The sequence below is a fragment of the Ovis aries genome, chromosome 10 (genome assembly GCF_016772045.2).
Source record: "Ovis aries strain OAR_USU_Benz2616 breed Rambouillet chromosome 10, ARS-UI_Ramb_v3.0, whole genome shotgun sequence".
Taxonomy (NCBI): Eukaryota; Metazoa; Chordata; class Mammalia; order Artiodactyla; family Bovidae; genus Ovis; species Ovis aries.
In genome coordinates, this window is record NC_056063.1 from 84,894,655 (window position 1) to 84,921,976 (window position 27,322).

Below are 27,322 nucleotides of genomic sequence, written 5' to 3' on the forward strand. Positions count from 1 at the left end.
TACCTTTATCCTTCTGAATTTTTTTTTTTTTTTTTTTGTATTTTAAAATTCTGGTGTGAATTTTTGATGCTGGAAAATATCACATTTATGTTTAAAATCTAGAGTTTGGGAATATTTGAAGATAAGTTAGGAAACAAAGCTCGAGAGAAGGGCTTCCCAGGTGGCAGTGGGGGTAGAGAACCTGCCTTCCAACACAGGAGACGTAAGAGAGGCAGGCTCCATCCTGGGTCGGGAAGATCCCCTGGAGGAGGGAATGGCAACCCACTCCAGTGTTCTTGCCTGGAGAATCCCATGGACGGAGGAGCCTGGCGGGCTATGGTCCATGGGGTCACAGAGTCGGATACGACTGAATCGACTTAGCACGCGTGAAAAATGAGAACAAGTCTGGGGGAAGGACAGACTGCCGTCTGGGGGCCGAAGGCTCTCACCCCAGGAGGTCCAGGTCGACCCTGAGTGGGGCTTGGTGGAGGGCAGACGCCTTTCCCTGGGCCCCGTGGGCCCCTCAGAGCCGCGTGGCAGGAGATGGCCTCGCCCCTCCCTCCACTCCGTGCTGGTGGAGGCAGGTGTTGGGGAGCAACCAGGCCAGGTGGGGGGCGGCGTTCCCAGGACATCCGCCCCGCTTCCCTGGAGCTTCCGCCACACAGGATGGAGCTGACGGCATGGTCAGGGTCTCGGCCCGGGGCTCCGTGTTCAGGACGCGTTCCGTCAGACGGCCCGGGCGCCCCTGTCATCGTCTCTGGGTCAGACCACAGGGAAGCACGTGGCGGTACATCTGCCCTTTGGAAGGCTTCCTCGAGTGCAGGTGGTGCCAACACGCCTCTGGCTCAGTTTTAAAATTTTTCTATTTGGCCACACCATGCTGTGTGTGGGTGCTTAGTTCCCTGACCAGGGATTGGACCTGGTTACTGTCCAGCAAAACGGATGACGGCGCTGGTTTCCTGAGGCCGCTGTGGCAGGGGTGGTGAACTGGGTGGTTTCTGAGAGCAGAGCCTCATCTCGGGGTCCTGAGGCCTGAAGTTGGGAGCCCACGTGGTGGCGGCCTGTCCCTCTGGAGGCCCTGGCCCTGGGGGTCCCCTCCCGGCCCCCGTGGTGGCACGTCCCGGGGCCTTGGGCTCAGCCTCTGTTGGCGTGTGTCCGTTTGTCCACCCTGGGCCCACCCCCCGTGGTTCTGCTTCCTCTCCCTGGAGGGACGCCTGTCCCATTGGGTTAGACTTCAAACCGATGGCGTCTGCAGAGGCCCAGCTTCACTTGGGGACATGTGCATGGGTGCTCGGGGTCAGGACTGGAACGGACTTTCCGGGAGATACCGTTAGACCTGTCCCGGGGGGGATGTGGACTCAGCTCCAGCGCTGGCCTGTCCCCCCGCTGGCCTGGGGCACCTCCCCTCGCAGAGGCCACTTGCGTGTGGCTAGGTTCCCAGCTAACCACCATCCCCTCCCTGGCACTGACTGGGGAGGAACGTCTTCTATTTGAGAGAAGCCAGGGCGGCTCCCACGGTTCCCACGGGAAGACCTCTGGGTCCAGGACAGACCACATCTTCTCGGCTAAAATCACGTCACCAGGGAAAAGGCTCGGCCAATAACAGGAGATGCCAGCCCAGGCCCCCGTGAGCTCCCCGTGGGCCCCTGCAGGCCAGCCTGGCCGGTCAGCAAAGTGGGCAACAGACCCTGGGCTTCCTGGGCGCAGAGGGGTGGTCCGTCTGCTCTTTCTGGGTCCTGCCAGCACTGTGATGACCCGGGCCCCCGCCCCACCCACCTGAGCCAGCACTTCAGCCCTGCCCTGGGGGCCTGTCCTGAGTGCCCTCACCTCCCCGGCTTCCCTGCGCTGACCCAGCCCTCGCACGGCCGCACGTGACCTTCCCCACTGCTTCCCTGGAAGCTGGTCCATCGATGAACGTGAACCCACTGCACGGTGGTGTGAAGTCAGTTCCCAGGAGGGTACCTGGCTGCCAACACTCCCGGCAGCAACGTGAACTGGGGCGGCCGTTCTGGGGACAGCCTGGCCGCTCCTCAGAAGCTGAGCCTGGAGCCACTGCCTGACCCAGGGAGGCCGTGGCTGGGGCTGTGTCCGAGGGAGGTGGGAACCCATGTGCACAGAAAACCCGTACGTGGACGTCCACAGTGGTGTTACACGTAGCGGCCGAAGAAGTGGGACAGCCCAGACGTCCGTCAGAGGACGGACGGGTCAGCAGGACGTCCGCCACGTGGAGGGCTGTCCTGGAGCCATGAAGGGGGTTGGTCTGGCACCCGCGCCCCCCAGATGCATCCTGAACACAGCAGGCGTGAGACACCAGACTCAGGTCTACGTGTTGTGAGATTCCACGATGGGACATGTCCAGAGGTGAATTCGGGCTCGGGGTGGCTTAGAGACCCCTCTGTGCCGGGAGCCGGTGTGAGGAATCCCGCCCGTGGCAACAGTCATGAGGAGGGAAGCCCGACAAAACGCAAAGGCGTGGCCTGGCTTCAGGGGTTCCCCGAGTTTTCCTGAGCACGTACCCCCAAAACCAGAGTCGGCCTGATTTTGTTGTACTATGCTTTTCCACTCTTCTGACTCTCTGGAAAAAGCTACCTCAGGGCTTCAGTCTTCTGCATTTGAAAGGAATGTTTCAGCTAAAACCCCCTCTGATGGCTCTCTAACTTGCCTAACAGGTTCCCCCTGACTTTTTACAACTTGTGAATTGTTTATAGCTCCTCAACCGCAAGAGGCACAAAGCTTAAAGCATCTTAAAGATACAGAGCCTTTTCTAAAGAGCCAAAAATCATATTGGTGACAGGTTTTCACTGTTGACTCAATGACTGCTGCCAGGCCTCCACATTCTTTATCTTTTAGGCACCTGAAGGATATTAATGTAATTGGGATATAGAAAAAGGAATATAATAGTTTTGATATTAACAACACTAGACTTTTGAGTTAATTACTTTTCTTTGTTATAAATCGCTGTACTCCCTTTTACTTGTTATAAGTTGCTGTATCTTTGCTATGTAGGAATGTAACTTTATTTAGTGCTTTCTGAGAGTGGCACCAGACTTTGGGAAGAACAACACAAATAAGTCTTCTGGTTGAAAAACCCTTATCAGAAAAAAAGGCTGTAAAATGCTAATTGGCTCTCTGGCCGGAAGACGATGTAAATCATCTAAGACTTGTGTATACAACTAGGTGTGCAGAGAGAAAGCCTGGTTTTGATAAGAGTCAGGGCTGCTGACGCTGCATAATTTTACATTATCCATTGATCTCTATGTACAAAAAAAGGTATGAAAGGCCTTCCTAGACAACAGAGGCCGGGCCAGTTGCTGGACTGGTTTCCCCGTGTCTCCTCTTTACTCTGTTTTCTGGCTGAATTCCCATCTGGGGTGTGGAGGCTCGCCATGTCTACTTACTTGCCCCGGCTTCTAAGATCCACACGAGAGGGAGCCCAAGGTGGGGCACCCCCTGCTATTCAGGAGGACGCCGGTGGCCTAATGTAGATGGTGCAAGCTCCTCGTCTGAAGCTTTATTGGCTTTCCACGTAAACCAAGTTATTCAGCCTCTTTTCTCCACTTAATTTTCCTACTACATTATTTCTTCCTAATCTAATCTTATATTTCTAATTAAATAAATAAATAAGTTTTTCCTCGCCCATGCCGTCCCCGCTTCGAATTACCCTGGATCTACCGGGGCTGGACCCCAGCACCTCTGGGAGGGTGGGGGTGTCTGCTCACAGTGCTGGGGGTCTCCCTGGGCTGATGGCAGGCTGTGGACCCTGGACCATACACTCCAAACAGCTGAGCTACACCCAGTGGACGGCAGCACGGCCCCGGGCGCTGCTGGACAGAGGGGACTGCCTGGCCCCGGGCGCTGCTGGACGCCCGGCCTGACCCTCCGAGCCCCTGGACGTGGGCTCGTTATGGGGCACCCAGCACGGGACAGTCCCATGCCTGTGTGTGTATCATCACCTTGTTTTCAGGTGAGGAAACCGGGGCGAGAGAGGCTGGGTCTCGTGGTCGGGGGGTGGGGGAGCAAAGCCTCTTCATCTCGCAGGAGCTGGGGCGAGCTTGGTGCCCCGCCAAGCGCTGGTCAAGGTGGCCCTGCCCCAGAGGCCCTGAGCCGGCCCCAGCCGACTGACTGCCTGCTCCCCTCCCCGGGGCTCCCCGCTCCTCGTCACATCCGGCTCTGACCTCCAGTGACCTCAGCTTCCTTGGACTCAGCACCTGCTCCCCGCGGGCCACAGCTCCCAGCGTGAGCCTCCCTTCCACCATCAGCCTGCCTTCCTGCTGCCTCCTGTCCTTACCCGCTGGGCTGGAGCTGCTCTGTCCCCTCCTCCCCTGGACCCTGACACCCCCTCTCCCACCCGCAACCCCTGTCCCCACGCACCAAGGCCGCTCCATCCAGGGCCCACCCTGCAGCCTCGTGGAGACCACAGCCCTGGCCGGACGGCACCTGTGCTGGCCTGCCTGTCCACTTGGAGCCCAGGGCCCACCCCTCCACCCTGGTTTCCCCTCCCGCCAAGTCCAGTCGGGCTACCAGTCACTGACTGTAATTAAAACAGCAGGAAACGCGTTCGGCCATAGCCCTCGTTTACTTTTCCCTGGGTGATTGCGTTGTCCCCGGCTGACTCTTGCCTCCTGACGGCCTTTCAGGACGATGCTGTGAAAACAGAGCTCACTCTGCTCTGCACAGACCCTGTTCTGTTGCCTGGCTTCACGTGTGCGGTGTGAAGGCTGAAGCCCCCATGTGACCCGCTTGCCCGCTCCTGCTTGATCTCTGGCTCCTTGTCTGCCACCCTTGGACAGCATGGAGATTCCACCAGTCCATCCTAAAGGAGGTCAGTCCTGAGTGTTCACTGGAAGGACTGATGTTGAAGCTGAAGCTCCAGTATTTTGGCCATCTGATGTGAAGAGCTGACTCATTGGAAAAGACCCTGATGCTGGGGGAAATTGAGGGCAGGAGGAGAAGGGGACGACAGAGAATGAGATGGTTGGATGGCATCACCGACTCAATGGGCATGAGTTTGAGTAAACTCCGGGAGTTGGTGATGGACAGGGAGGCCTGGCGTGCTGTGGTTCACGGGGTCCCAAAGAGCCAGACAGGACTGAGCGGCGGAACTGAACTGCGTGCTGTCCACAGGCAAGCGGGGTCCTCCAGGGCTCTCAGCTTCACCAAGCCTGCCTCACCCCAGGGCCTCGCGGCCTTAGCCTTGCGGGACCGGTTCTGCAGAGGAGACTGGCTGGGCAGTTGGACCAGCGTCGTGCAGGCAGGGGCTAGGGGTGGGGTCCCCAGCCGCTTCCGCCCTGCGCAGCCTCTGTGTGACGTCACGGGGCCTGTGTGACGTCACAGCCGGCAGGCGGGCCTGCCCTGGCCGGGAGCCGTGGCGGGTGGGGCGCTGGCCAGTCCCTCGCTTGGTCCGAGCGCTGCTGTGCACGTGGAGCCTGTCGTGAGGCGCGTGGCTGGGGCTCGGCTGGGACATGCCTGCCAGGTGTGGCCAGGCCCCCGCCGGCCGCCCCCGTCCCGCGCCAGCCACACTGGAGCTCCTAGCTGACCAGTTCTCTCCCCCAGGTTCCCGTGACCCCTCGGCCCTCCTTCAGCTGCTACGATGAGATATGCGCCCGAGTTCAAGAAGTCCCCCTCGCACCTCCTGAAGAAGTTTGCAGGTGACTAGCTAAGCTGCAGGGGCGGCAGGCGGCCCGGCCCGGGGTGGGCGGGGGCTGGGCGTCCCCAACGATGGGGGACACACCGACAGCGAGGGGCCTTTGCAACCGCGCCCGCACCGCCCCCCTCTCCATCGAGTGACCCTTCCAGGGGACCCTCGGAGGACTCGCCCCAGCGTGCCCAGGGACCAGGGAGCGCGGCCTCCACACCGGGAGGGCGGGGAGCCCCTGAGCCGGAGGGCGGGGCCGCGGGCCGAGGCGGGGTCAGAGAGGCTCCCAAGGCAGGAAGGCCGTGTCAGAGCAGGCGCGGTCCCCAAGCCCTTACTTCACCGCCTGGAGAGTGGACATAAAGGAAACCCCTAAGATGGCTTACACGTGGTTTCCCAGGGATGTCCCGAGTGGGCTTCCCCCGCAGGAGACCCTCTGCCTGGGACCCGGGTACCCTGATACCCTCCTGCACCTGGGCTGTTCAGGGAGCCCTCCTCCCCCATCTGTTTGAGGAGCCTGCCCCCAACCTGGGTCTGTCTGGGGAGCCTGATCCCCCCATTTGTCTGGGGAGCCTGTCCCTGGGGAGCCTTCCCCCACCCGGTCTGTCTAGGGAGCCTGCCCCCCAGGTCTGTCTGGGGAGCCCGTCCCCCCACCTCTGTCTGGGGAGCCCGCCCCCTCACCCCCTTCCCTTCTATATGGGGAGCCGCCTCACCCCCGTCTGTCTGGGCAGCCCTGATGCAGGCCCGCAGGACATGAGTAGCTCTCACACTCGAGGCACGTTGGGTTCTGGACTCGTTCTAAGCCCGGGTTTCACCTCTGGGAACCAGGATGCAGGCCTCCTGACTGCAGGAGCCAGACCCGGGGAGGGCGGGGAGGGGACCAGTGGGGCAGCTGCAGCCCTTGAGGGTCCTGCCCATCCGTGCAGCCCACGCTGACCCAGGCCCTGAGCTCTGTCCTTCTCAGCGGACTTCTAAATTCTGAAATGACCCACGGCATCATCATTTTCACACACCCTGTGCTTAAACCTGACTTGGTAACACTTCCTGCCCCAGCTCCCGGGCACTGACGGTGTCAGACCTTTATTTCCCGGTCTCTCTGTGGAACTTGGAGCCTGGCGAGGTCTTGCCGAGATGCATTAGTTCCTTAGTCACTGGAGGACCCCGAGTTATCCTGTGCAATTAACTTGACGCTAATTTGTTCAGAAATTGCATTCTTTGCAGATCGGACTCTCAGAGTGAGGTCTGTGTGACGCGCAGTGAAGACTGTAGCAAAACCCACCGCGCCTGCCTGCCCTGCACTCCTCCGAGTCCGCGAGGGCTGCAGGCGCAGGCTGACACCTCCGTGCGTCTGCTTTGCAGTGTGCGACATCCCGCTGTACGACATATGCGACTACAACGTCAGCAGGGACCGCTGCAAGGAGCTTGGCTGCTGCTTCTATAAAGGCATCTGCTACGAGAAGGCCGTGCCCAGTGAGTGTGCCCCCGCGGGCCGGGTCAGCGCAGCCCCCTCGCCCGGGTCAGCACAGCCCCCGCGGGCCAGGACAGCACAGCCCCCGCGGGCCCGGGTCAGCACAGCCCCCGCGGGCCAGGACAGCACAGCCCCCGCGGGCCCGGGTCAGCACAGCCCCCTCGCCCGGGTCCTCCTTGCAGGATGGGCCTCCTTCCACGTCCCCTGGCCGCATCACCCTGCTTGGTGCCGCCCAGAAAAAGAGGGCTTGGAGGGGCTGGCTAGGGGCCTTCAGCCGCGGAGAGCGCTCGCTGCCCGGAGGGCCTGCGTGCTATTGCAGAGGCTTCTTTGAGCTCCCTCCATTGGGAGCGTAGAGGGCTGAGCTGGACCCACCGGGTCCACAGAAAGAGCTGGCTCGGGCTGGGGCCCCTGGCACCGTGTGCAGGGACACAGCTGACCTGGCGGGGGTCGTGGCTACAAGGGCCCAGGACGGGCTGCCGTCGGGTCAGAATAAGACGTCAACCGGACATAATTCTGCTCCCCATCCTGAGCCCAGGGACGAACCTGGGGGTCAGGGTAAGACTGGCAGGGATGCCCAGGAGGGGCAGGGCCTGAGCCGGGGAGTGGCCGCACCCCCTAGGTCAGGCAGTGGGGGGGTACACCGAGAAGCAGGACTCGGGGGGGGGGGTGCCTGAAGCAGGGGTGGGGGTGGGGAGGAGGAGGCGAGCCACAGTGCGTGGATCCCAAGGGACGCTGCAATGGTGCTTCCTGGATTTTCCGCCTCTGGGCTCGTCTGGGTTAGTGTCTCCAAGCCCTCAAGCTCCACTTGGTGGTAGATGCATTTTCCTAGCCTGTATGCCTCCCTTTTAGAAGCAGGGGTGAAGGCTTGAGGACTTTGGGGAAGGGCACATGGTCTCGGGAGCAGGCAGTCTGCAGGAGGCCTCACCGGATGCAAGGAAGAGCCCCTGGCACTGGCTTCGGACCCTCAACAGCTTGGACACTTTGGGAAATGTGTCTCGGGTCCTCGCCCCTCAGGGGCATGCTGCGCTCTGCGGCCAGCCAGGTCTCCTCTGTGGTCCCAGGGGGGCTCAGTCCCCCACCCTGAAGACCTGCCTTCTTGTTCCTGGAGCCGGGAAGTCAGACACACTGCCCCGCGGGGCAGGCAATCCCACTCAACACGTCACTCCAGCACCTTCAAGAAAGTGATGTTCCGGGCAAAACCGTTCAAGAAGCTAAAGCATCGGCGAGATTTGGGTTCAGTCAAATGGGGAGCAGTGTCTTCCCTTGGGGTGAAGATTTGGTATTTAGGGCAAAAGAGGAGTCAGTTCAGCTCAAAAAAGAGGCAGAAAAGAGGCTGCATATTTGGGACACTCCACTGGAAAAGCCCCGGATGCTGGGAAAGGTTGAAGGCAGAAGGAGACGGGGCCACAGAGGCTGAGGTGGGTGGAGGGCGTCCCCGGCTCGATGCACATGAATGAGCCTGAGTGGACTCCGGGAGCTGGTGGTGGACAGGGAGGCCTGGCGTGTTGCAGTCCACGGCGTCACAGAGTTGGACACGACTGGATGTGGTGTCCCACGGATCTCTGAGGCTCTGTGAAGTTTTCCTGACTCCATTTCTCTCCGATACTCAGACCGCATGCTCTCGGTGGACTTATCTTTGGCTTTGCCGATTCTTTTCTTTTGTGGCTCAAATCAACCACATGACGTAGCCACTTGTAGAACAATGAGCCCTCTTCAAGGACAGAAAATTCCTGGGTTTGTGTTCTTTTCTAGGTTCCTTAGGGACACTAATAATTTAGGTGCAAAAAAGAATAAGGCTTATTTTTCAAATAAGTGATAGGCATAAGGTGATGGTACTAATTTACATGATGTCTCAAATACAAACATTTACAAATGGCCAGCTCCTACCACGAAACTGATCAGAAGATGCTCAGGGACGACTGAGCATCTTTTCTTTTGTTTGCTCCTCTGGTGAGACTCTCATTTCCAGGATTATACTTTCAACCTCAGAATTTCTATTTGGGTCTTTTTTAAATTAAATAATTTCTTTTTATTGGTGAGATATCATTCTCATACTCTGTTCTTCAGATATGGCTTTCTTTAGTTCTCTGAGCCTGTTTAAAATAAAGTCTCTGCCCAGTAAATCTAATATCTGGGCTTCCTGAGAGACCATTTCTATTGATGGCCTTTTTCGCATCATGTACAATGGCCATATTTTCTTGTTACTTTGCAGGTATCATAGCCTTTGTTGTGGTGGTTGAAAATCAGACATTTAAATTATATAATGTGGCGACTCTGAAAACCAGGTTCTCCTGCCTCCTAAAGCTCTCGCTGGGGCCAGGTCATTGTTTACCAATGACTTTTCTAAGTTGATTCTGTAGCGTCTGTCTTCTTTGCAGTGTGTGCTCACTGAAGGCTCTGCTTTGGTTAGCCTAGTGGTCAGCTTGTGTCTGGACAGAAACCTCTGTAGACGCCCGGAGGTCATCTCCCAGTCTCCACCAAAGGCCCTGTGTGTGGGCTGGGACCCTGCGTCACCCAGGTGGTCCCCAGCTCTGCCTTAGTCTCCGCTTCCTGCTTGCACGGAACCTGAAGGTCAGCCAGCAGGGTGAGCCTGGGACCACCTCTGCTCTCCTAGGGATTCTCCCTGCCTTCCAAGGGCTACATCGCAGCTCTCCAAGTCTCCCTGGAGACGGACTGCTCCCCAGGCTTTCCCTCGAAGCTTTCTGATCAGCCTGATGTTTGCCCCGAGCTGCTATCAACCACTTCAGCCGCTGTGATTTCAACAGTTGCCTCTGATTGTTTCCAGCCGACTGTAATTTGCCGCTTTTTGCGTTCTTCATCCTTTTGTTGCCATTTTGCGGTTTTAGTGGTTGGACGCGTCTCACTATTTGGAGAGAAGCCAGTCTGGCTCACTTCATCTCCATCATGGAGTTTCTCTTCCTAGAGGACTTTGGTGTCCTAAGCACATATGCAGCTTAGTTCTTCTGAGACATGTACTGTGGGAAACTCCTAAAAAGCAGGAAACTTTCACATCCAAAGGGTAGTGGGTTTGCTCTTCAATCTTCTATATATAAAGATGCAAAGACATGAAATTCCCAGGTCAAGTCACAGGACAGGTCACTGCTTTTGCTGTGCAGCCGCTCAGTCCTGTCTGACTCCTTGTGACCCCATGGGCTGCAGCACGCCAGGCCTCCCTGTCCTCACCAACTCCTGGAGTTTACTCAAACTCATGTCCATTGAGTTGGTGATGCCATCCAACCATCTCCTCCTCTGTCGTCCCCGTCTCCTCCTGCCTTCAATCTTTCCCAGCATCACGTCATTGTTGTGGCCGTTAATTATCCCTGTTTGCTCACATCCTAATGAAATGGAGCCTAACAGCGTAAAGCAGTGACATGGGTCCTTCCAGGAAGAACGCAGCCAGTGAGAGAAGAGAAACTCAAGCTGATGCTTTTTCTTCTTTCATCTGTTCCGTCCCTGAGCATCTTCTCATCAGAGTTTCGTGGTGTGAGCTGGCCATTTGTAAATGTTTGTATTTGAGACATCATGTAAATTAGTACCATCACCTTGTGCCTATCACTTATTTGAAAAATAAGCCTTATTCTTTTTTGCACCTAAATTATTAGTGTCCCTAAGGAACCTAGAAAAGAACACAAACCCAGGAATTTTCTGTCCTTGAAGAGGGCTCATTGTTCTACAAGTGGGTATGTCATTTTTTGCCTGGAGGCGAGGACTGACCCTCTTTCCATCCTTTCAGTCCTGTGGGCTGGGCCTTTTCTTCCAACTTCCCTCGTGTTTGCGAGCGTGGCCCATCTGTGGGCAGAGTCTGGGCAGTGAGCCCTGCCCTGGGCTCTCGCTGTGTCCTCAGTATTTCTCGTGAACGTGAAGCTTTGTGCTGTAAGTTGTAGTGTTCCGTGACAGGGTATTATGAGCCCTTTGTGCTCATAATTCCATGTTATGAAAACCTTTCACCAGCTTCTTAAATTGGCTGGTTTGAAGTGCACTTTGTGTTATGGCGTAATCTGTATCATTAAGAACACGAACGTGGGGAATTAGCATTAGATCTTTGAGAAAGAAATGGGAATTCAAAGAGAATGACTTGCTTTCAGTCCTCAGCCTTGAGTCTCGGGCGCACTATTTAACCTGTCATTTTTTTCCCCTAAATGTGTGACTTCAGTTTCTTCATGGGACGTGCTGAGACAATTTCAAAACTTTTGTTTAACTATCTGGGGGAGGCTTTGCCAAAAAATTTTTTTCAATTGCTGCTGTTTCTGAGTGATCAATCATAATATGTGTTACATGATAAATCACACATATTGCTTGCCACTGATGGTTGCTGGCTGGAGATTGTGCAGAGAGAACCGCTGAGATTCAGTCTCAGCCTTCAGGAGCTCGACCTCAAGAAAGAAAAGCACTTGAGCCAAGATACAGAAGATACAACTGACAGTTGAAAACTGAATCACCGACTAGATCCACGTGTCTCTCTAACAGGGGTCCACTCACATTTAGGTTCTGAATTTCTCTCATAAACCAGGACACAAATAGATTCTCAATTTCTTTCATGAAACGGAACACAAATCACACTAAGGAAGAGCTGCTCCTTGGAATGCAAGAATGTGTGGGCTGCCTTCTCCTCCCTGGGGGATGGTGGTTTAGTCGCTAAGTCGTGTCCGACTCTTTTGTGACCCCGTGGACTGTAGCCCACCAGGCTCTTCTGTCCATGGCATTCTCCAGGCAAGAGCACTGGAGTGTGTGTTGCCATTTCCTTCTCCAGGGGATCTTCCTGGCCCAGGGATTGAACCTGGGTCTCCTGCACAGCAGGCAGATTCTTTGCTATCTGAGCCCCCAGGGGCTTCCTCTTGTCGCTCGGAAGCTCCCAGTTCACTGTTAGACTTGGTTCAGTTCCGTTCATTCAACATTGTTTAAAGCGCGTTGACTGCACTGAGGTCTAGGAACAGCCCCACATTAGTTATCTTTCACCAGGTGATGAATTACCCAAGCTTAATGGCTTTAAGCAGTGACTCAGAGGCTTGGCTGGGTGGTTTGGGCTCAGGTGGCTCACGAGACCACAGTCAAGCTTTCGGGAGGTGGTGGTCGTCTGAGGCCAGCCTGGGGCTGGACAAGCTGCTTTGAGGCTCTCAGCTTGCTGCGGGTCAGCAGTGGGTGTGCACAGAAGCCTGCTCCCTGCCACAGGTCGGCTCACAGCTGTGAGATGCTGTGAGATGCTCTTCCCTGGGGCCAGCGGCCGGACCGTGAGCTGGGCCGCAGCCGCAGTGACCCTGACCTTGGAGGTCGCGTCCCCCTGCAATGCCCAGTTCAGAGGTCACCGCGGAGTGTCTACACCACTGCGTTCACTCCGGGGGTGAGAAACGCGAGGCAGGTTATCACAGTCCTGGAGGTGAGGAGGTGAGCCCAGGGGAGCGCCTTTCCATGGCCAAGGCATCGGGGACAGGAAGGAGCCAACTGCCAGGAGGCGCCTCCATCGAGAAGCTCCCACCCGGTCATGGTCCCAGGGCGGCGGCTGCCCCCAGGCACCCCCACGGCCTCTGCCTGTGAACTCGCTCGTGAGAGCCTGCCCATGCTCAGCTCCTGCTCACCGCGCTGTGTGGCATCGCCTCTTTCCGTTTCCTGACTCAAGCCCCACATCCGGGACCCTGCGGCCCCAGGAACCACCAGTGAGGACGCCGTCTGATGATGCTATGACTGGGTCAGGGGCAGACGGCTCAGAGGGAAGAGGCAGCAAGGGGACTGAAGAGGGCGTGCCACTTGTGTCACTCGTCGGGTTGGCAGTCGCCAGCCGGCCGCTCCCTCGCCTGGAGAAGGGGGCAGAGCGTCGGCGAGGAGGCCTCGTCGGGTCGGCATTCGCCAGCCGGCCGCTCCCTCGCTTGGAGAAAGGGGCAGAGCGTCGGCGAGGAGGCCGTCTGAGCATGCTGATGGCCCAGCCGGGGTCAGGCCTCGCTCCTTAAGATCCTGGCCTGAGCCTCACGAGAACGCGGGGACAGAACCAGGGGGAGATGGTCCGAGTGCCTCCACGCGGAGCTCCTGGGCCCCAGGGACGTGGGTCCTGCCCTTCAGTCATCCCAGTCCCGAGCTGGCTGGCGGAAGGAGGCCCAGCGTCAGTCTGTAGGGAAGGCTGACCCCCTGGACCCACCTGTGAGCCTGGGAGCCACGAGGGCCCCCGAGGTGGAGGACTACCCCCTGCCCCAGAAGGCCTGGGGGTTGCCCAACTCCGCCCTCCCTCTCCCTCCCAGGAGTGGACAGAGGATGAGAGTTCGCACCTGTGAGGGGCGCTCCTGCACAGGGACACTCGGGGGCCTGGTTGCCCTGAGTCACCTTGTGAGGCACTGGGCCTTCCTTTGGGGGCTAGTCCAGAGAAGGTGGGAGCCACGGAGGGCAGCGGCCACCGCTCGTGGATAAAGGAGCGCCTGGCCCATGAAATTTGCAGTCAGACCTGTGGAATTTGTCACCTGAAAGTGCCTCCTAGTGTCTTGGGACAACTGACCTGCGTATTGAGGGGCCATTTCCAGGGAGGCCAGGGCAGGGGGCAGCCCAGGTCCCAGGAGGCTGGGTGCTGCTGATGCTGGAGGACAGAGGGACAGAATGTTTGGACAGACATCCAGACAGATGGACGGCCCTCCCCATCACTGTCCTCGGGACAGTTCTCGGCGGCCCCCATGAGGGCCCGCTTGGGTTCCTGGACGCGTTTCCGGGGGAGGAGGGTGCAGAGGCCGTATCCCAGGGCTGAGCCGGGCGAGGGCGTGGCCGGCGGCGGGAAGCAGGCAGCTTTGGGGAGACGCTGGCCCGCAGTGACGCCCAGGAACTGTTTTCCAGCTTACGTGCAGGTGTTTTCTGCCCTGATCGTGATCATCGCCGGGGCCTTTGTCATCACCATCATTTACAGGTCAGCGCTTTCCTTCTCTGAACATCACCTGTGGGCCCGGGGGGACAGGAGCAGGGTGCTGTGGGCAGGCGGCTCCCAGCCTTGCTGCGGTGCGGGCGACGAGGAGGGCCGTCTGTGGGCAGGAGCCAGCCAGGGTGCGCGCCTTCCTGCCCAGTACCCTCAGGGCGGATGCCAGGGGCACTGAAGGACACTGCTGCCAGCCTGGATCCTCGCGTCTCAGCCTCACGGCCAGCAGGCACCGGTCTGCAGGCTGCCCGGCTGCACCCTCGGCCCGTGGCCGTCCCGTGGCAGGCGTGTGCTCAGGCCCACGTCTGGGGTGCATGTTAGTGGTCAGGACATGCCCACCAGGCCCCACAGCTGCCCGTGGTCCACAGGCAGGGCCGGACTGCAGCCTGCACTCGGGGTCCCAGCCCCTGTCTCATGAATGAAAGCCCGTGAGGCTGATTGAACCACTCTGTCCAACGGCGAGGCAAAAGCATGTTCCTCCTCCAAGTGGAGCCAGGTGGCACCTCTGTGGCCCGGCCTGGCCGTGACTGTGGGCCACGCACACCCGGCCTGCTCCCTGTGTGTCTGGGAGCCTGGGTGCCACTCACCCGGTGAGCCTGGAGCTCATGTGAAACAAAGCTGAGGCGACAGAGCGTTTCTCCTTCAAACCCGAGGGCAGGGTCGCAAACACTGTGATGCTGCGGTTGCGTCCCAGCGCAAGGCCGGGTGGCCCCTCGGGGTCCCCATCCTTCTCTCTCTGCTCATCAGAGTCATCCAGGAGAGCCGGAGAGAAAAGGAAGTCCCCACGGAGGCGCCTGTGTCGGTCGAGTCCAGCGTCCAGGTGGAGACACAGCCCCCCAGCAACGTGGGGGCGGGCTCGCAGGCCCCAAGCATGGAGATGCCGCCGTCCCAGGAGGGCGGCACAGAGGACGGTAAGCCAGCCGAGAGCAGCTCTGCTAGAGACCCTCGGCCTCCACCCCGGCCCCCGTGTGTGCTGCTCGGCTGCTAGTCTGAACAGAAGCGCGATTTGTCTTGTCTGACCAGGAGGGTGGGCTTGCGAGGTGGGCTCCGCCGGAGGCATGGCTTCTGTCCACAGCATCCTCCCTTTCCTGCCCCCAGGCCTGGCAGGCGGCGGGCGTGGGGCAGCGGGGTGACCTCTCTTGGGCGCTGGCTGAAGCCGGCAGGCTCAGAGCATCACCGCTGGGACGCGTCCTGCCGGCGTGGGTTCCCAGGAAGCCTCTTGCCCTAGCAGGCGGGCGGCTTTGGCCAGAGCCCCCCGCAGGTTCGAGGAGATGCGGCAGCGGTGACCAGCTGTCCCAGGCCGTGGTCGGTGGGAATCAGCCTCGGGCCCTCACTGTCCCAAGGAGCAGTGAGCGGCCTGCCCGGCCGTCCTCCGGGACCTGGCTGCAGCCCTGGGCGCCTGCCGGCTTGGCGCTGGCCCCCCGTAGGGCTGCTCCCCAGGGGCTGCAGAGGCTCCGGCCCCACTCAGTGGAGAGACCCGGCGGGGGAGGCAGAGACCCAGCCGCCGAGCGCGCTTCTGCGTGAATTGCGTCCCTGCAGCTGTGTCCACAGGCCCTGGAGGGTCTCCCCCTGGGGTGGCCAAGAGTCCCACTCTAAACCCACTTCTCTCTGTTTTATCTTTAAATCCAGTGAGTCTGGTAATAACAGAGGAGGAGGAAACAGAGGACTGAGGCGCGAGACAGAGGCTGAGTGATGACGAGAGGAACTCTGACCGCGGTGGGGCGGCCGGGGAACGGCCGTCGAAATATTTTGTGGAGTGACCACCCGGTGAGAGAAAAAAAAGGTATTTTGAAATGCTTGTGGTCTGTGTTGGGTGCCCGAAGCTTGTTTTCCCGCCTCAGGAGGGAGCAACCCCTGAGCTGAGACCGGGCCCCAGGAGCTTGCATTCTCGACGCTCGGCTTGTTCCAACCTGGGCCAGGCAGCCCATGGCGCCGGCTCACCCCACCCAGGGTGGGCTGCAGGCTTGGGACGGGTGGTCACTCAAACAGGCTGGGAGGTCAGGCCTGGCCCATTTTACGTCTCAGCTGGAGGGGCCGCTGGGTGTCGGGAATCAGTCATATGTTATTCTGGATGTTTCTGGATGAGATTGCTGGGTGGGGGAGGTGGACTGAGGGGACCACAGCCCCTCCCTAGTGAGGGTGAGGGTGTAAGTGTCTCTCAGTCGTGTCCGACTCTTTGCAGCCCCGCAGACTGCTCCTCTGTCCGTGGGATTCTCCAGGCCAGAATACTGGAGTCGGGTGCCACTCCTTTCTTCAGAGGATCTTCCCGATTCAGGGATGGGACCTGGGTCTCCCGCCTGGTGGGCAGATTCTTTCCCTGGGTGGGCCTCTGCAGTCCGTCCTGAACAGAAGGAAGAAGGAATAGGCTGGCCTTCCCGTTGAGGGAATTCCTCATGCCCTCCCTGACCACCGTTGAACCGAGACACCATCTTTCTCCTGCTTTGGAGTTGAGCTGAGATGGCTCCGCCCGGGTCTTGGGCCTGATGGACGCAGCCTGGCGCAGGCGGCACAGACTCTGCTGGGCCAGGGCTGCCTGCTCGTCTCGGGACGTGTCGGCCCCCAGTTCCCGTGAGTCAGTCAGTCGGTCGGTCTCGGGCTGATTCTGTTCCTCTGGGGAACCTGATCAGGACCCACCTGGGTAGTAGAGAACTTGGCCTCAGCCCAGAGAGACCTGGTGCCTGGGAGGTCCCTGCTGAGCCGTCGAGTGTCCCAAGCATAGGCGTGTCTTGTGACGGGGAGAGGGCAATGGGGCTGTCACACCCACACGGTGACTCGGGTGGGGGACTGGCCCTACACAGAGACCAGCGCCGGATCTCAGCCTGACCTCTGGGAGAACAGAGGGCTGGAGATCGGGGATCGACTCAGTCACGTCTGTGATGAAGCCACCGCACACACTCAGAGGTTGAGGCTGAGCCAAGCGCCCCGGGCAGGGACCCCATCGACGGGGCAGGGGGTGACGTGTCCTGAGGACAGGGCCACGCCACCTGTGGACTCTCCCACCCCATCTCGTGTGCCTGCCTTGGCTAGAAAGGAAGAGACGCGTCCATTTGTTTTCATGAACCTGTGATAGTGGGAGTCGTGCTTCCCTGAGCTCTGTGACTTGTTCTAGCAGGTTGTGGGCCACGAAGGGCGCTCGTGAAGCCCCCCGAGGGTGCAGCCAGCCGGCCTGGAGCACAGGTGCTCCGGGGACCCTGGGGTGATGGCCGGCGTTGGAGGGGATGGCTGGTCCCTCCGGTCGTGCGGTGTGGCCACCCCTTCCTCACCATAGCGACCTCCCTGGGTGGGAGGTGGGCTCAGCTCTGCTCTCCACTGGGGTCAGAAGGATGCCCACCCCCGGCAGGGCCGGGGGAGGGCAGGCCCGCTCTGTGAATGCACAGAATGCGGGGCCTTGGCTGCGGATTGGGTGGAGGGGGTACCAGCCCTGGTCTCGGGGTGTCTGAGGGAAAGCAGCCATCCTGCAGAGAGCCACCGCTCTAGAAGGCTGGCAAGAGCCGCGCCCTATTTTGCATCCTGAATCTCGGGACTGTGTGTTCTCCACGGCTGTCCACTGCCCCTCCTCAGCGGGGAAACCAGATAGCCCTCATCACAAGGAACAATCCGCTTCCGTAACTGGCCCATCCACACACTGATAGGTTATGTAACAGTTCTCATTGTCCTCACTGTCTAAGAATAAAAACACTTTATTCTGCAAGTAAGGCGGTGTACTCTATAATCTGATCTTTTGATGAAGCAAAGAAAAGCTGGTTTATTTTTAGATAATGAACGTGCTGATAAGTCCTAATTTGGCTCCAGTGCCTGTAAGAGCCCGACGCAGTCAGCCTGCGCCCCCTTCTCTGCGGGCACAGGCGTGGCTGTTCCACCCGCCGGCACGCAGCAGCTTTCTGGGTCTGATCCACACAGAGGCGGCTGTCAGTTCTCCACAAAGAAGAGAATTCAAGTCAGAGTGTTTTCTTCAGCTCAAAACTCTCTTCCCTCCCGTGATGACTTCCAGTCTGGCTTTTCTTGTGCTTGTCTCTAGGTTGCAAGCAAGTGGGTTTTAAAAATGAATCCTCATCTCTCATCTCCATAGTGCGGTTTTAGGAATTAAGTGGGGGGTTTGTTGCTAGAGGTAAAGAACCTGCCTCCCAATGCAGGAGACATGAGACGCAGGTTCAATCCCTAGGTCGGGAAGATGCCCTGGAGGAAGGCATGGCAACCGACTCCAGGATTCTTGCCTGGAGAATCCCGTGGACAGAGAAGCCTGGTGGGCCACAGTCCCTGGGGTCACAGAGTCAGACACAACTGAAGTGTCTGAGCATTCATGCACTCACTTAGGATAAAGGTCACTCTGAGAGCAGAGGGCTCTGTGCCCCCTCCGCGTGGTGAAAGTGTGAACGTGAAGTCGCTCAGTCGTGTCTCTGCAGCCCCATGGCCCGTAGCCCTCCAGGCTCCTCTGTCCATGGGATTCTCCGGGCAAGAGTACTGGAGTGGGTTGCCTTTCCCTTCTCCAGGGGATCTTCCCGACCCAGGGATCGAACCCAGGTCTCCTGCATTGCGGGCAGACTCTTTACCCTTTGAGCCGCGAGGGAAGCGCTAATACTGGACAGAGTAGCCGTTCCTTTCTCCAGGGGAGTCTTCCCGACCCGAGAACAGAACCCTGGTCTCTTGCAATGCAGGCGGATTCTTCACCAGCTGAGCCACCTGGGACGTGGGGGCCTCTTCCTTCTGGAGCCTGGCTGGTGCCCTGGGAGAGGCGTCGTGTCTCCAGGTCACGGACGCGTCTGGACATGGAGAGGGACCAGAGCGAGTGGCTGAGGCTTGGACGCTCAGCGTGGGCCTGCTGGCCCGGGGTGTCTGGGGCATCACAGGGGCAGCAGGCGAGGCTGTGGAGATGCCTGGGCGGGTGGGAGTCCCGTCCGTCCCCACAGCCCAGGCAGAATTTTTCATCCTGTCTGGGGGCAGCAGGGAAATCAGTCCTTTCTGTTGAATGAAGGATTTGGTTTCCAGGAAGCGTCCGCACGTGCCAGGCTCTCGGTGAGATGGAGGGAAACCCAGAGCTCTCCCCCGGGGATGCCGGGCGCCGCCCGGGGGCACAGCGGCGGCGGTGCAGCTGCTAACTCCCGCGGGAAACGCCCTGCCCAGCGGGGCGGCAGGCCGGGCAGGGGCAGGGGGACGGCCCGCGGGCGCCCACGGCGAGCCCAGGACGGTAACGAGGGACTCACTTGGAGGACGGGGTGCGGCTGGGGCCTTGAGGTCGGGAGGAGGCCCTGCGTGCCCACGGGGGTCCTGAGAAGCGGGGGCTCTCCGGGCGGGGTCAGAGGGCGGCGCCCCTCGAGGCGGGGCACTGAGTCCCACGAGGGCTGGAGCGGCGGTGAACCGGCGGGCGCGGCGCTGCCGGAAGCCGGAAGCCGGAAGCGGGAGGGCCCGCCCCTTCCGGCGCCGCGGGAGCGGCCCGAGATGCCCGCGCCCTGGCCGGCGAGGCTCGAGCTGCACGGCGGGCCTCGGGGCCGTCAGAGGGCCTGTGGGGAGACGGGGCCCCTGCGCTTCCGCCGTCTCGGCCCCTGCGTGCCCGGGTGCTCCGCCGGGGAGCGTAGAGACGCAGGCCCCTGTGGCGGCGCCGCCCGTGCCTGTGAGAGCAGCGCTGGCCCGCTGGGGCCCCGCGGGCAGGGCGGGCAGGAGCGGAGGCAGGTGGGCCCGGCTCAGCTCGTCGCCCCCGAGCCGCGAGGCCCCTTCAGCCTAGAGCCTCCTCGGACGTCCCCAAGGGACCACGAGAGAGGCTCTCTGGAAGATGACAGGCCAGCTACCAAAGAGTGTGCCTCCTCCGTGTTCATCTGGTGATTCCTCACGACCACATTCAGGCTGCGTGGAGCGGGGCCGGGTCTCATCACACCACCTCTCCCAGGAGTCACCTTTGAGCAGCCCCGTGACTGCGGTCTGTTACCATTAACCACTTAGGATGATACCTCCCAGGCGTGTCCGTTTCATGTTCCTCTCTTCTCCTTCTTAGTATTTTGTGTATAAGTACTCTGAAGTTAGGTAAGTGTCCTCATTAAAATTCCCATTTATATATTCATTCATTCACCCATATATGCATGAACTCATGGTGCGATTGTTTAAAGGGCTGTGCTCTCTTACTGTATAGTCCCCATAGTTAGAGCTGTGGTTTCTCCAGTAGTCATGTACAGATGTGAGAGCTGGATTATAAAGAGAGCTGAGTGCTGCAGTATTGACGCTTTTGAACTGTGGTGTTGGAGAAGACCCTTCAGAGTTCCTTGGACTGCAAGGAGATCCATCCATCCATCCAACCAGTCCATCCTAAAGGAGATCAGTCCTGAATATTCGTTGGAAGGACTGATGCTGAAGCTGAAACTGCAATCCTTTGGCCACGTGAAGAGAAGAGCCAGCTCATTTAAAAAGACTCTGATGCTTGGAAAGATTGAAGGAGAAGGGGACAACAGAGAATGAGATGGTTGGAGGGTATCACTGACTCGATGGACATGAGTTTGAGTAAACTCCAGGAGTTGGTGATGGACAGGGAGGCCTGGCGTGCCACAGTCCATGGGGTCGCAAAGAGTTGACCATGACTTAGCAACTGAATAGCAGCTCTGTTTCCACCATCACTTACTTTGATGTGTGAATTCCCTGTTCAGCCAGAGAAGCCCTGCAGGTAGCTCATGCCCGTGGCCTGTCCCCACTGCTCCGGGAGAAGCTTCCTGCTCTCTGACACAACACAGTATCCAGGTCCAGACCCTGGATCGGCCATCTTGCCCAGGGCCCTGGGTTCCTTTAGTGGTTCCCCCTTCATCTTCAACTTGAGGGTCCAGCCACAGACACACTTGGCGGTGACAGGGGCAGAGGGCTCCTCCCCCACCCCCAGCAGGAGGCTGTCTCAGGGTCCTCCCCCCACCCCCCGTGGGCCACCTTGCCCCCAGGAGGTCAGGGGACCTGCCTGAGGCCTCCCCTCCACCTGAGCTGAGGTCCCTGCCTGTTACCAAGGCCCTCCTTGTGCCTCGCTGTGCTGCTGCTGCTTTTTTTCTGGTGACTTAAAAAGCCCTGCTTATCTCTTCTGCTCCAAAGTAATCCCCTGTGTTGCTTTATCGAACCATTTGTTGCCGCAGTGACTGTTGATTGCAGATGTACATCATTTCTCCCCCGGCCTTTTCAAGGGCCAATCACTATGGTAACCATATTACAGAAAATTGCTTTGTCTCCTTAAAATACCCTTCAGAGAAAGGTCATTTGGTATTAACATTTTCTGACTGAACCTAGTGAAGTCAGTGATGGGAAGAACACATTGCCCGGGCCTGCGTGTTTTCAGGCTTGCAATGTCAGGAAACTCAGAACAGGACTGCATGTTGGGAGGAGAAAGAGTTCTCACACTGTGATGCATGTGTATGCGTGCTTGCAAATTTGAGAAAGTATATTTGGGTCAGTGGTTGCAGTGCACGCACCTAAGTGGCTCTTGGAAGTGACTGATTGCCGGTTCCCAGTCCCGGGTGGGGGTTGAGCGGGCGCCCTGCTCCTGGCAGGCCTGGAGGAAGCCTGGAGCCCTAGGGAAAGACGCCCCTGCAGGCAGAGGGGCCCTGGAGCCCCAAAGCCCACGTGCAGCACCCATGGATAGGGGGCCATCCCGCTACATGGGCATCCTGCTAGGGCCCGGGGCGGGTCACACAACGGATCTTGCTGCTTTCCACTGATCCTCGGGAGTTTAATGTAACCATTCTTGGGCAGTAGGTTTTTTTTTTTTTTCCCCAGAGTAAGAACCCTCTGAACTGGCTTCTGGGTTCCCCTGCCTTTTCCTTTGCTGGGAAGGAGGCGAGCGCACAGAGGTGTGTCTCAGAGCTCGTCTCTAGCCGCACGGAATTAAAGTTGCATCCCAAGGCCCACTCTGCTTCCTTCTCAGTGACAACCCTCCATCAGATTCGCGTGGGAGCCAAGTGTAACACGCTCGTGCTCCTGCGTGCCTCGGAGGGACATCCGCGTCCTGGCCACACCAGACCTCCCTGGGATGGCCACCGCCCACCGTTTCAGGGCCAACCGGGGGCTTTCCTGCCTCTTTCTAAACAGTCTCCTTGAGGAGCTGTTTCGCCTGTGCTTACTATGTACCAGGAGCTCTTGGAAGCACCCCCTTTAACTCCTAATTTTCTCAATAACCCAAGGAAGCAGGCACTGTCTGTTAACCCATGAAAAAACAGGCGTTGGTGCAGACACACAGCACAGAAGTGGTGGGGCTGGGCCTCGATCCAGGGCTGTCGTGTGGCTGGGGCGTCAGCTTTGTCCCCTGAACACTGGCTTCCTGTCCTGGAGGGCCAGGCTTACCCGCTCACAGCCTCTGCGCCCCTCCTTCCAGCACCCTGTCTGCATCACTGATGCCCGTGTTCTCCTGTGCCCTCTGCCCCTCTCTCTCACCATCCTGACTCACCCGGAGGTGTTTCAGTGTGAACTTCCCAGGAGCGAGGCTGCCCTGACTTGCCAGTGCTGTGCTGGCCCCCCTGCACATCAGAAACACTGTATTCCAATTCGCCCAGTTGCCCCAGAATGCCTTTCACGTACCCTTTCAATCCAGGAACCCTTGAGGATAGTGTTATGGCTGTTCGAGCATCTCTCATTTCCTTTAGTCTCGAGCCGCTTTCCCCCTCCCCTCATGAAGTGGACACCACACAGTCCAGCTGAGCTGTCTTGAGCGGTGTCCACGGCCTGGGCTGTGCGCTGGTTTCCTCAGGATTCAGTTCAGGTTGACTGTTTTGGCAGGCGGGCCGCACAGGCGATCTGTGCCCCTCCTGTCTCTTGCATTGGCTAGCTCTAATCACTTGGCTGAGATGATGGCCAGGCTTGCTCAGCGTAAGTTGCCAGGCCCTTTCTGAAAATAAGAAACCTGTGGGATGAGCTGCTGAAGCTGTGTGAACATCTAGCCCCCAACAACCACCCGCCCGTGATTTTTGTCGTCCTCAACTGTGGTTGCAGAGACTCTAATTCTGCTGTCCCTCCTACATTCATAACTGACTTTCTTCTGTAAGTTCAGTTGAGTTCAGTCGCTGAGTCGTGTCCAACTCTTTGCGACCCCATGAACTGCAGCACACCAGGCCTCCCTGTCCATCACCAACTCCCGGAGTCCACTCAAACCCATGTCCATTGAGTCAGTGATGCCACCCAGCCATCTCATCCTCTGTCGTTCCCTTCTCCTCCTGCCCTCAATCTTTCCCACCATCAGGGTCTTTTCAAATAAGTCAGCTCTATGCATCAGGTGGCCAGAGTATTGGAGTTTCAGCTTCAATATCAGTCCTTCCAATGAACACCCAGGACTGATCTCCTTTAGGATGGACTGGTTGGATCTTCTTGCAGTCCAAGGGGCTCTCAACAGTCTTCTCCAACACCACAGTTGAAAAGCATCAATTCTTCACGCTCAGCTTTCTTTATAGTCCATCCATACATGACCACTGGAGAAACCATAGTTTTGACTAGATGACCTTTGTTGGCAAAGTAATGTCTCTGCTTTTTAATATGCAGTCTAGGTTGGTCATAACTTTCCTTCCAAGAAGTAAGCGTCTTTTAATTTCATGGCTGCACTCACCATCTGCAGTGATTCTGGAGCCCAGAAAAAGAAAGCCACTGTTTTCACTGTTTTCCCACCTATTTGCCATGAAGTGATGGGACCGGATGCCATGATCTTAGTTTTCTGAATGTTGAGCTTTAAGCCAACTTTTTCACTCTCCTCTTTCACTTTCATCAAGAGGCTCTTTAGTTCTTCTTCATGTTCTGCCGTAAGGGTGGTGTCATCTGCATATCTGAGGTTATTGGTATTTGTCCCAGCAATCTTGATTCCAGCTTGTGCTTCCTCCAGTCCAGCGTTTCTCATGATGTACTCTGCATATAAGTTAAATCAGCAGGGTGACAATATACAGCCTTGACCCACTCCTTTTCCTATTTGGAACCAGTCTGTTGTTCCATGTCCAGTTCTAACTGTTGCTTCCTGACCTGCATATGGATTTCTCAAGAGGCAGGTCAGGTGGTCTGTATTCCCATCTCTTTCAGAATTTTCCACAGTTTATTGTGATCCACACAGTCAAAGGCTTTGGCATAGTCAATAAAGCAGAAGTAGATGTTTTTCTGGAACTCTCTCACTTTTTCAATGATCCATCAGATGTTGGCAGTTTGATCTCTGGTTCCTCTGCCTTTTCTAAAACTGAACATCTGGAAGTTCATGGTTCACATATTGCTGAAGCCTGGCTTGGAGAATTTTGAGCATTACTTTACTAGCATGTGAGATGAGCACAATTGTGCGGTAGTTTGAGCATTCTTTGGCATTGCCTTTCTTTGGGATTGGAATGAAAACTGACCTTTTCCAGTCCTGTGGCCGCTGCTGAGTTTTCCAAATTTGCTGGCATATTGACTACAGCACTTTCACAGCATCATCTTTCAGGATTTGAAACAGCTCCACTGGAATTCCATCACCTCCACTAGCTTTGTTCGTAGTGATGCTTCCTAAGGCCCACTTGGCTTCACATTCCAGGATGTCTGGCTCTAGGTGAGTGATCACACCATCGTGATTATTTTGGTCATGAAGATCTTTTTTGTACAGTTCTTCTTTGTATTCTTGCCACCTCTTCTTAATATCTTCTGCTTCGGTTAGGTCCATACCATTTCTGTCCTTTATCGAGCCCATCTTTGCATGAAATGTTCCCTTGGCATCTCTAATTTTCTTGAAGAGGTCTCTAGTCTTTCCCATTCTGTTGTTTTCCTCTATTTCTTTGCATTGATCGCTGAAGAAGGCTTTCTTATCTCTTCTTGCTATTCTTTGGAACTCTGCATTCAGATGCTTATATCTTTCCTTTTCTCCTTTGTTTTTCACTTCTCTTCTTTTCACAGCTATTTATAAGTCCTCCCCAGACAGCCATTTTGCTTTTTTGCATTTCTTTTCCATGGGGATGGTCTTGATCCCTGTCTCCTGTACAATGTCCCAAACCTCCATCCATAGTTCATCAGGCACTCTGTCTGTCAGATCTAGTCCCTTAAATCTATTTCTCACTTCCCCTGTATGATTGTAAGGGATTTGACTTAGGTCATAGCTGAATGGTGTAGTGGTTTTCACCACTTTCTTCAATTTCAGTCTGAATTTGGCAATAAGGAGTCCATGATCTGAGCCACAGTCAGCTCCCGGTCTTGTTTTTGCTGACTGTATAGAGCTTCTCCATCTTTGGATGCAAAGAATATAATCAATCTGATTTTGGTGTTGCCCATCTGGTGATGTCCATGTGTAGAGTCTTCTCTTGTGTTGTTGGAAGAGGGTGTTTGCTATGACCAGTGCGTTCTCTTGGCAGAACTCTATTAGTCTTTGCCCTGCTTCTTTCTGTATGCCAAGGCCAAATTTGCCTGTTACTCCAGGTGTTTCTTGACTTCCTACTTTTGCATTCCAGTCCCCTATGATGAAAAGGACATCTTTTTTGGGTGTTAGTTCTAGAAGGTCTTGTAGGTCTCCATAGAACCATTCAACTTCAGCTTCTTCAGCATTACTGATTGGGGCATAGACTTGGATTACTGTGATATTGAATGGTTTGCCTTGGAGACGAACAGAGATCATTCTATCTTTTTGAGATTGCATCCAAGTACTGCATTTTGGACTCTTTTGTTGACCATGATGGCTACTCCATTTCTTCTGAGGGATTCTTGCCCACAGTAGTAGATATAATGGTCATCTGAGTTAAATTCACCCATTCCAGTCCATCTTAGTTTGCTGATTCCTAGAATGTCAACATTCACTCTTGCCATCTCCCGTTTGACCACTTCCAATTTGCCTTGATTCATGGACCTGACATTCCAGGTTCCTATGCAATATTGCTCTTTACAACACTGGACCTTGCTTCTATCACCAGTCACATCCACAACTGGGTGTTGTTTTTGCTTTGGCTCCATCCCCTCATTCTTTCTGGAGTTATTTCTCCACTGATCTCCAGTAGCATATTGGGCCCCTGCTGACCTGGGGAGTTCCTCTTTCAGTATCCTATCATTTTGCCTTTTCATACTATTCATGGGGTTCTCAAAGCAAGAATACTGAAATGGTTTGCCATTCCCTTCTCCAGTGGACCTCATTCTGTCAGGCCTCTCCACTGCCGGGAGCCAGCACTGGAGATCCCACCCATGACAAGGTCATGCGGAGAGGCCTGATGGGCAAGGCGAGTCAGGCCTCAGGGGTTCCCCCTGAGTTTCCCTGAGCATCTACCCCCAAAAAAACCAGAATCTGCCCGCCTTATTGTACTGTGCTTTTCCACTCTTCTGACACTCTCTGGAAAAAGCTGACTCAGGGCTTCAGTCTTCTGCATTTGACAGGAATGTTTCAGCTAAAACCCCCTCTGATAACTCTCTAACTTGCCTAACAGGTTACAGCTTGTGACTTTTTACAGCTTGTGAATTGTTTACAGCCCCCCAACCACAAGAGGCACAAAGCTTAAAGCATCTTAAAGATACAGAGCCTTTTCTAAAGAGCTAAAAATCATATTGGTGACGGATTTCACTGTTGACTCAATGATTGCTGCCAGGCCTCCATATTCTTTATCTTTTAGGCACCCGGGAGGATATTAATCAATGTAATCAGGATATGGAAAAAGGTATATAATAGTTTTGATGTCAGCAACACTAGACTTTTTGAGTTAATTACTTTTCTTTTGTTATAAATCACTGTACTCCTTTTACTTACTATAAATTGCTGTATCTTTGCTGTGTAAGAATGTACCTTTATTTAGTGCTTTCTGAGAGTGGCACCAGACTTTGGGAAGAACAACACAAATAAGTCTTCTGGTTGACAAACCCTTATCAGAAAAGGGCTGTAAAATGTTAATTGGCCCTCTGGCCGGAAGACGATGTAAATCACCTAAGACTTGTGTGTACAACTAGGTGTGCAGCTGACGCTGCATAACTCTGTGTTACCCACTGATCTCTGTGTACAATCAAAAGTATAAGAAGCCTTCTGAACAGTAAAGGATGGACCAGTTTCTCGGACTAGTCTCTTGAACTAGTTTCTTGGAAATCTGGTTTCCCCCGTGTCTCTTCTTTACTCTGTTTTCTGGCTGAATTCCCATCTGGGGCATGGAGGCTCGCCATGTCTACTTACTTGCCCCGGCTTCTAAGTTCCCCGTGAGAGGGAGTCCAAGGCGGGGCACCCTCCGATATTCAAGAGGGCGCCGGTGGCCTAACGTAGACGGTGCAAACTTCTTGTCCTGAAGTTTCATTAGTTCTCACGTAAACCAAGTTATTCAGCCCCTTTTCTCCACTAAATTTTCCTACTATACTATTATTTCCTAATCTTATATTTCTAAATAAATAAGTTTTTCCTCGTCCATCTGTCTCCCCTTCGAATCACCCTGGATCCACCGGGGCTGGACCCCAG

General features: G+C 56.3%; 1 protein-coding gene and 1 long non-coding RNA gene across 2 annotated transcripts; one reads left to right on the forward strand and one right to left on the reverse strand.

Moving 5' to 3' along the window:
• The first annotated feature begins 5,543 nt into the window (after positions 1 to 5,543).
• TEX29 (testis expressed 29) lies at positions 5,544 to 17,611 on the forward strand. Its single transcript, XM_060394226.1, has 5 exons — positions 5,544 to 5,627; positions 6,971 to 7,081; positions 13,887 to 13,956; positions 14,710 to 14,873; positions 15,592 to 17,611. Exons 1-5 carry the CDS (start codon positions 5,570 to 5,572, stop codon positions 15,630 to 15,632), a joined length of 444 nt encoding a protein of 147 aa, XP_060250209.1. The 5' UTR covers positions 5,544 to 5,569; the 3' UTR covers positions 15,633 to 17,611.
• Positions 17,612 to 17,626: 15 nt separating this feature from the next.
• LOC132657275 (uncharacterized) lies at positions 17,627 to 19,348 on the reverse strand. Its single transcript, XR_009595164.1, has 2 exons — positions 19,164 to 19,348; positions 17,627 to 18,722 (listed from the first exon to the last, which is right to left on the reverse strand). It is a non-coding gene; the product is annotated as an uncharacterized LOC132657275 (long non-coding RNA).
• Positions 19,349 to 27,322: the final 7,974 nt, after the last annotated feature.